The sequence below is a fragment of the Oncorhynchus clarkii genome, chromosome 27, assembly GCF_045791955.1.
Source record: "Oncorhynchus clarkii lewisi isolate Uvic-CL-2024 chromosome 27, UVic_Ocla_1.0, whole genome shotgun sequence".
Taxonomy (NCBI): domain Eukaryota; kingdom Metazoa; phylum Chordata; class Actinopteri; order Salmoniformes; family Salmonidae; genus Oncorhynchus; species Oncorhynchus clarkii.
Window position 1 is genome coordinate 47,524,171 of NC_092173.1, and position 9,809 is coordinate 47,533,979.

At 42.5% G+C, this 9,809-nt stretch overlaps 1 protein-coding gene across 2 annotated transcripts in view; it reads left to right on the plus strand.

The window, feature by feature from the left end:
• Positions 1-7,899, plus strand: part of LOC139386286 (mastermind like transcriptional coactivator 2) — a 135,361-nt gene extending 127,462 nt beyond the window's left edge. For both annotated transcript variants that reach the window (XM_071131781.1, XM_071131782.1), the window contains 3 exons: positions 4,070-4,255; positions 5,603-5,708; positions 5,847-7,899. In XM_071131781.1, coding sequence (XP_070987882.1) covers positions 4,070-4,255; positions 5,603-5,708; positions 5,847-6,772 — 1,218 coding nt within the window. In that variant the 3' untranslated portion in view covers positions 6,773-7,899. The remainder of the gene's footprint in view (positions 1-4,069; positions 4,256-5,602; positions 5,709-5,846) is intronic.
• The last annotated feature ends 1,910 nt before the right edge of the window (positions 7,900-9,809 follow it).

The window sequence follows — 9,809 nt, forward strand, 5'->3', positions numbered from 1 at the left end:
AGAGCCCTAAGGGTAGGGATTAGGGAAAAGGGCACAACATTAGGCTTCTGACAGTGCATTCGGGAAGTATTCAGACCCCTTGAATTTTTCGTCATTTTGTTACGTTACAGCCTTATTCTAAAATGTATTAAATCATTTTTTCTCCCTCATCAATTTGCACACAATAACCTATAATGACAAAGCAAAAACAGCTTTTTATAAATGTTTGTAATTTTTTTTAAACTTGGAAATATGACATTTTCATAAGTATTCAGACCCTTTACGCAGTACTTTGAAAAAGACCCTCAGTCACCTCCCTGACCAAGCCCCTTCTCCCCTGATTGCTCAGTTTGGCTGATTGACCAGCTCTAGGAAGAGTCTTGGTGGTTCCAAACTTCTTCCATTTAAGAATGATGGAGGCCACTGTGTTCTTGGGGACCTTCAATGTTGCAGAAATGTTTTGGTACCCTTCCCTAGATCTGTGCCTCGACACAATCCTGTCTCTGAGCTCTACGGACAATTCCTTCGACCTCATGGCTTGGTTTTTGCTCTGACATGCACTGTCAACTGTGGGACCTTATATAGACAGGTGTGTGCCTTTCCAAATCATGTCCAATCATTTGAATTTAGCAAGGATGATCAATGGAAACAGGATGCAACTGAGCTCAATGTCGAGGCTCATAGCAAAGGGTCTGAATACTTATATAAATTAGGTATTTCTGTTTTTATTTGTAATACATTTTCCAAAATGGGGTATTGTGATGTCATTATGGGTATTGTGATGTCATTATGGGGTATTGTGATGTCATTATGGGGTATTGTGATGTCATTATGGGGTATTGTGATGTCATTATTGGTATTGTGATGTCATTATGGGTATTGTGATGTCATTATGGGGTATTTCAGTGGGCTGAATACTTTCCGAAAGGCACTTTATGTAAATATTTAAATCTAATTCACATCAAAGTTAAGCAGGTTGATCAAAAACAAACTGTTGGCGCTATTATTTCTAATTCTATACGTAAATTACCATTGAAAAACCTATTTAAAAAACAAATATTATTGAATACTGCCTGAAGACAAGGTACTCAATACTGCATGAAGACAAGGTACTCAATACTACATGAAGGCAAGGTACTCAATACTGCCTGAAGACAAGGTACTCAATACTGCCTGAAGACAAGGTACTCAATACTGCCTGAAGACAAGGTACTCAATACTGGGCTGAAGACAAGGTACTCAATACTGCCTGAAGACAAGGTACTCAATACTGCCTGAAGACAAGGTACTCAATACTGCCTGAAGACAAGGTACTCAATACTGGGCTGAAGACGAGGTACTCAATACTGGGCTGAAGACAAGGTACTCAATACTGCCTGAAGACAAGATACTCAATACTGCATGAAGACAAGGTACTCAATACTACATGAAGGCAAGGTACTCAATACTGCCTGAAGACAAGGTACTCAATACTGGGCTGAAGACGAGGTACTCAATACTGGGCTGAAGACAAGATACTCAATACTGCATGAAGACAAGTTACTCAATACTACATGAAGGCAAGGTACTCAATACTGCCTGAAGACAAGGTACTCAATACTGGGCTGAAGACGAGGTACTCAATACTGGGCTGAAGACAAGGTACTCAATACTGCCTGAAGACAAGATACTCAATACTGCCAGAAGACAAGGTACTCAATACTGCCAGAAGACAAGGTACTCAATACTGCCAGAAGATAAGGTACTCAATACTGCCATCAGACAAGGTACTCAATACTGCCAGAAGACAAGGTACTCAATACTGCCAGAAGATAAGGTACTCAATACTGCCATCAGACAAGGTACTCAATACTGCCAAAAGACAAGGTACTCAATACTGCCAGAAGACAAGGTACTCAATACTGCCAGAAGATAAGGTACTCAATACTGCCATCAGACAAGGTACTCAATACTGCCAGAAGACAAGGTACTCAATACTGCCAGAAGACAAGGTACTCAATACTGCCAGAAGACAAGGTACTCAATACTGCCTAAAGACAAGGTACTCAATACTGCCAGAAGATAAGGTACTCAATACTGCCAGAAGATAAGGTACTCAATACTGCCAGAAGACAAGGTACTCAATACTGCCAGAAGACAAGGTACTCAATACTGCCAGAAGACAAGGTACACAATACTGCCAGAAGACAAGGTACTCAATACTGCCTAAAGACAAGGTACTCAATACTGCCAGAAGATAAGATACTCAATACTGCCAGAAGATAAGGTACTCAATACTGCCAGAAGACAAGGTACTCAATACTGCCAGAAGATGCAGGCTGCACGGTACTGAAGAAAGTAGGAAACCAAGCACTTGGAGGAACCAAATAAAGATTGAAGTCTGTCTGTAATTTACACTCCACCTCCAATAGAAGAAGACATTAACAGCTCCTTTATAACTATTAACAGGTCTGCTAAGGCTCTCAGCCTAATGTGCACCAGGTAGCAGACATGGGCACAACAACAACAACACACCACACCACAACAACAACACAACACACCACAACAACAACAACAACACACCACAACAACAACAACAACACACCACAACAACAACAACACACCACAACAACACACCACAACAACACACCACAACACACCACAACAACACACCACCACAACAACAACAACAACACAATACACCACAACAACACACCACAACAACAACAATACAACACACCACCACAACAACACACCACAACAACACACCACCACAACAACACACCACCACAACAACACACCACAACACACCACAACAACACACCACCACAACAACAACAACACAATACACCACAACAACACACCACAACAACAACAATACAACACACCACCACAACAACACACCACAACAACACACCACCACAACAACAACAACACAACACAACACAACAACACACCACAAAAACACACCACAACAACAACACAACACACCACAACAACAACACACCACAACAACAACAACACACCACAACAGCAAAACATAACATAACATAAGAAAACACAACCTACGTTGTGGGAACTGATGAAGTTTTATATTCAAGCGTTTAGGAGTGCTGATCGAGGATCCATTTCACTTTTTGGATCACAATGAATAAGGATCCTGGCAAACTAAGATACTACAGCCAAGGGGAAACCAAGCTGATCCTAGATCAGCTGAGGGATTGGAACGTACAAGGTATCCACGGTGCAGGGGATAAGAACTGATCGGGGGTAATATATATTATTATTATATGTATTTATATATTGGAATAAGAACTGTTCGGGGATCAGTGGATTGGGAAGCAGACAATGCTTTGTTATAGGGAGGTAGACTGTAGTTATGGTGCCGATCTAGGATCAGTTTTGGCTTTTAGATAATAATTAATAAGATTACACGGACAGGGAGGAACTGATCCTAGATCAGTGTTTTGGGTAAAAGGAGGTTGTTCACGGGAGGTAAGCAGCAGTAGTCATGCTGCAGCAGGGAGGGTAGAAACTGAACCTCCCTCGTCGGCACACAGTTCAGTTCCCGCCGTCTCAGGGATTATTTCCATCCTTGTCAGAACCATTTGTCAAGGGAACAGCTTTGCCTTGAGGAAGACTAGTCCCCCCCCCCCCCCTTCCTAAAAGAAGCCTCTCTCCCCCTGAAAAAGAACTGCTCCCCCTTGAAAGAAGCCTTTCTCCCCTGTCTCGCCCCCTCCCAAAGGAACCTCTCTCCAAGTCTGTTGTGTTGCTGCTTCAGGGGGAGTGGCCGTAGCCTCCATACAGAGAGGTGGTGTCATTTTCACACCAGAACCTTGTGGTTTATTATGGAGGTTTGCCCTCTAGTGGCAGATTTGTGGTATTGTATTGTTTTGACTGGATAATACCTCCAGTGGGCTACTGAACCAATGCATTGAATAGAGATACTCCCATACCAAGGTATTATTCATGTAAATTAAAACATTGAAGTTGATCTTGCAACTGTTTTCAGATCCCATGTACTGCTATCTCCTGTTGTTGTGCCCTTGAGCAAGGCACTTACGTTGAAATAAAGATCACCTTATTTCCCTCTGCTTTCCTCTCTAACCAGATGCCTCCTGGGCCTCGTCTGCCCACCAACGGCAGCATGGTGGGGATGTCAGCCCAGACCCAGGCCCAGGCCAACCAACGTCCCCCTGCCCCTGGCTCCAACACCCAGCAGAAACCCCCAGGACCAGGGAAGACCCAGGTCATGCAGAGACAGCTAGCCCAGCAGCAGCACATCATCAATGACTCTGTGAGCTCTAGGTTATCATCAATGACTCTGTGAGCTCTAGGTTATCATGTTAACATCAATTCATCTGTGAGCTCTAGGTTATCATGTTAACATCAATGACTGTGAGCTCTAGGTTATCATGTTAAAATCTGACTCTCTGAGCTCTAGGTTATCATGTTAACATCAATTAATCTGTGAGCTCTAGGTTATCATGTTAACATCAATGACTGTGAGCTCTAGGTTATCATGTTAAAATCTGACTCTCTGAGCTCTAGGTTATCATGTTAACATCAGTGACTCTGTGAGCTCTAGGTATTCATGTTAACATCTGACTGAGCTGTAGGTTATCATGTTAAAATCTGACTCTCTGAGCTCTAGGTTATCATGTTAACATCAATGATTGAGCTCTAGGTTAACATCTGATTCTGAGCTGTAGGTTATCATGTCAAAATCTGACTCTGTGAGCTCTAGGTTAACATCTGACTCTGAGCTCTAGGTTATCATGTTAACATCTGACTCTGAGCTCTAGGTTAACATCTGACTCTGAGCTCTAGGTTATCATGTTAACATCTGACTCTGCGCTCTAGGTTAACATCTGACTCTGAGCTCTAGGTTAACATCTGACTCTGAGATCTAGGTTAACATGTTAACATCTGACTCTGAGCTCTAGGTTATCATGTTAACATCTGACTCTGAGCTCTAGGTTAACATCTGACTCTGAGCTCTAGGTTAACATCTGACTCTGAGTTCTAGGTTAACATCTGACTCTGAGCTCTAGGTTAACATCTGACTCTGAGCTCTAGGTTATCATGTTAACATCTGACTCTGAGCTCTAGGTTATCATGTTAACATCTGACTCTGAGCTCTAGGTTATCATGTTAACATCTGACTCTGAGCTCTAGGTTATCATGTTAACATCTGACTCTGAGCTCTAGGTTATCATGTTAACATCTGACTCTGAGCTCTAGGTTAACATGTTAAAATCTGACTCTGAGCTCTAGGTTAACATCTGACTCTGAGCTCTAGGTTAACATCTGACTCTGAGCTCTAGGTTAACATCTAACTCTGAGCTCTAGGTTATCATGTTAACATCTGACTCTGAGCTCTAGGTTAACATCTGACTCTGAGCTCTAGGTTAACATCTGACTCTGAGCTCTAGGTTAACATCTGACTCTGAGCTCTAGATTAACATCTGACTCTGAGCTCTAGGTTAACATCTGACTCTGTCTTACAAAATGTTTCACTTTGGGAACTCAGACAGTTCCCACTCGTTCCCCTTCAATCCGCCCCCTGACAATCTCATGTTGGATTTGAACATGTAAACAAAATGTCATTGTTGTTTCATTGTCTCTTTCTGTTGTGTTTCAGGACAAAATCAATAGTAGCCAGGATCTGTTTAACCGTCATCTAACCAGACCACCACCAGACTATAAACAGCCCAGAGGAATGGTCCAACCTACAGGCCTTTTCACAGGTACATCATTCATTTCAATCATTCATTGCTTCCATGTAGGAAGGAAAAAAACAGTATTGGCTCTTAATGGTTTTCCATCATTGTTTGTGTCTGTATGAGCCAATCAGAACAGAATCAGAACAATCTTTGTGTATTCAGGTATGAGTTCTTCGCAGTCGTTGTCGACCAACGGGTCTGACCAGAGTGACCTTCTATCCATGTCCTGCCACATGCCCAGTGGCCCGGGATCCAAGATGACCCCTCCTCCCACGGACTGGAGGTTTGGAAGAGGCCCCCACACTCACCAGATCCAACAGCACAACAACCAGACCAAGATGGGACTCGGAGTCGGAGTCGGACTCAACCAAAACAAGTCCAGGTTCCCTGGTCCTCCCAACGGCCAGGGTAATGGGTTTGAGGTGGGTGGTCTTACCAGTGTACAACATCCCTCAAGGACATCAGTAGGCCAGCAGGGTGGAGGGATGCCCAGTCAGGGGCAGGGTCTCGGGCTGGGGGGTGTGATGGGCTGGCCTCCTGCAGCTAAAGCTCCCATCATGGTCCCTGGGTCTCTCGGGGTAAGGCAGCCCCCGAACTCGCTCCAACCACAGGGTGCCCATTCCCAGTCTCAGCTCGACATGTCCAGCCACCAGTACTCTCCTGGCCCCCGGCACATAGGCCCTGGCCCACCCAACCAGGTGGCACCAGAAATTGGCATGCTGCCTCTGAACACAGCCCTCCGCAGCTCCACCACCACCACCAACCCCAGACCCAGCCAACCCATGATGCCTCCTCTGCCAGGGCTACCAAGCCTCAACCAGGCCTCTCCGGAGCAGAGGGTTCCCGCTGGGGGCAGCACCATCGGGGTCTTCCCACCACATAACCACAACCCTGGGGGAAGCTACCAGACCCAGAACAGCCGGGCTGTTAACCGACTGACCTTTGAATTCCTCCAGGAGGGAGACAACACCGTCCCAGGGATCAACACTGATTCAGACTTCATCGACTCGCTGCTGAAGTCTGGATCCGGCAACGACGACTGGATGAAAGACATCAACCTCGATGAGATCCTGGGCAGTCACTCATAAAGTGGGATGATGTGGGATTGCATAAAAAGGGCCCCGAGTTTTTCCATGCAGCTCTCATGAATTCAGGTTCATTCCAGAGAGTTTTTCCATGCAGCTCTCATGAATTCAGGTTCATTCCAGAGAGTTTTTCACTTCTATTCTCATGAATTCAGGTTAATTCCAGAGTTTTTCTCTCGTTCAAGTCTCATGAATTGGGGTTCATTCTAGAGACTTTTTCTCTGCATGTCTCATGAATTGGGGTTCATTCCAGAGAGTTTTTCTATTAAAGTCTCATGAATTTGGGTTCATTCTAGAGAGTTTTTCTGGAGAACAATTCCACAGAATTGGTGGCCAGTTTTTCCATCAAAACATTCCATAGAATTGGGAGCGCTGGTCAGGAGTTTTTCCAGGTTAGATGGGCCATGTGGTGTGGAAAAACTCCTGGCCTTAATTATAGGCTCCAACTAGAGCCAGGAGCTCCTCCCTCTTCTGGTCAGGATAAACTCCAGGACCCATCCATAAAGACTGATAACTGCAAACGCAGAACTTTCCCCATACAGAGACTATGGATGGCCTTGGGTTGTGCATCCCAAATGGCACCCTATTCCCTTTATAGTGCACTACTTTTGACCAGGATCCATAGGGCTATGGTTTAAAGTAGTGCACTATATAGGGAATAGGGTATCATTTGAAACACAGACCATGAATGGCCATGAGTCAGAATTCACCTAAAGGGATTACATTTGCAAAGCTATAATGTCATTTTGTAAACCCAATATATAATTTGATATCTAATTGTACTTTTTGTGTATTCCTGTGACGAAATATATATTCTGTATAATAATATTTTAGTACATTATAAAGGTTCATTGAATAAGAAGATTCTCTGACAGCGTCTTGACCTGATTCTGAATATATTCTATCAAACCTTTCTCTTTTCATAACATGGGTATCGTCCAAAAATGTCACCCTATTCCATACATAGTGCACTACCCAGTAGTTCTTTATGTAGGGGATAGGGTGTCATTTCTGACACAGATATGGGAGGTAGTGTACTGCTAGTGACTAGAGCCATGTGGGCCCTGTAATACATGGGGTAGAGGGGTCCAACCATGGTCAACTGTGAACAGGAAGTGGCTGTCATACTTCCAGACTTTGTCCCAAATGACACCGTAATTCCCCTTTTATTATGCTCTACCACATAATGCTCTGGTCAGAAGTAGAGTACTGTATTAGGGAATAGAGCGTCATGACAGGATATACACCCCCTTTTATTATGCTCTACCACATAATGCTCTGGTCAGAAGTAGAGTACTGTAATAGGGAATAGAGCGTCATGACAGGATATACACCCCCCCCCCACCCCCCCCCCACCCACCCAGACCCATCGTGGTGTTTCATGTTTTGAATGATGATGCTGTCTCAGGTGTTTGTTATATTTACCACAGACACTTTACTCATCATGTTATTTGTACTTTTCTGGCTTATCGCCTGGGACTGGTTTGAACGGCAAGCCACATCTTAAACCATTTATTTTAGATTTTTTGATCTAATATTTAATAATCTATTGGGAGAAAAAAATATATACGACATTATAAACAATCTAATGAATAAAAATGTTTTAAATAAAGTGTTGTACTTTCTGTTGCTGTTCCAGGAAAGATCAGGATTATTTAGAGAGCTAAATATTGGAAGAAATTAATTTGTTCAAAACTGTTCAACTATTGTCTTTCTCTCTCTCTGAGTCAACTACTCTCCACATGTTATACACTGCAGATACCTAGCTGTAGCCTATGCTTTCAGTACTAGATTCATTCTCTGATCCTTTGATTGGGTGGACAACATGTCAGTTCATGCTGCAAGAGCTCTGATAGGTTGGAGGACGTCCTCCGGAAGTTGTCATAATTACTGTGTAAGTCTATGGAAGGGGGTGAGAACCATGAGCCTCCTAGGTTTTGTATTAAAGTCAATGTACCCAGAGGAGGACGGAGGCTAGCTGTCCTCTGGCTACACCATGTTGCTACCCTACAGAATGCTGTTTAGGCTACTGTAGACCTTCTTTGCAAAATAGTGTGTTTTAATAAACTATTTGGTGGTGTGATTATATGTCGTATAAAAACCTTTCCCATTACAAATGTAGATATAGAGGACAGAGAAAAGCCAACCCCCCCCCCCCCCCCCCCCACACACACACACACACATAATTTTGGGATGCCTTTAAGGCGTACATTAGGGGATTGATAATCTCATACTCTGCAAAAAGTTCAATCTGATTTAGAAATTAAAATGTTATAAAAATAAATCACTATCTTAGAAAAAGCCCATAGAAGTCTTGTACAAGAAAATTGAAAATAACATTTCTGAACTTAAGCAGGAAAATGATATTTAACTTTTGAAGAGAGCCAACAATTACAGGTTAAACTCAAATGAAGAATATTACTTAATGGCAAATAAACCTGGTAAATATCTTGCAGCACTGACAAAATGAATACATGCTAAACCAGTTATAATTTTAAAAGATAAAGATTCAAATGTGGTAATTAGGAACAACAACGGGATTAATTACAATTTGAAAGCTTCTATGAAAATGTATATGAATCAGAATTAAACAACATTTGGATGGATCCTACAGCTTTCTTAGACTCAACAACTCTGAAGCAATTATCAGCAGACAAAAAATAATCACTAAAAACAGTTCACTCAAGAAAACATATTAGATGCTGTTAAAACATTCGAGAAAAGCACCAGGAATGGATAGCTTCCACATAGAATTCTATTCAACGTTTTGGGACACAATATTTACACAAATGACAACACACATGTCACTCAATTTAGTACTTCCTAGTTCCATGTATCAAACAGCTATTTCAGTCATATTAAAACCAGGAGAATCTGGAGTTCCCCTGCTGATTATAGACCCATAAATGTAATAAATTATGACCATAAAATAAAAAATAAAGCTTATAAACAAGGTAAACGTCTCTTACCAGACTAGGTCTGGTATAGACACAAACATACAAGAACATGTTTCAGTTTAAAAGAATATGCAAAAATATAT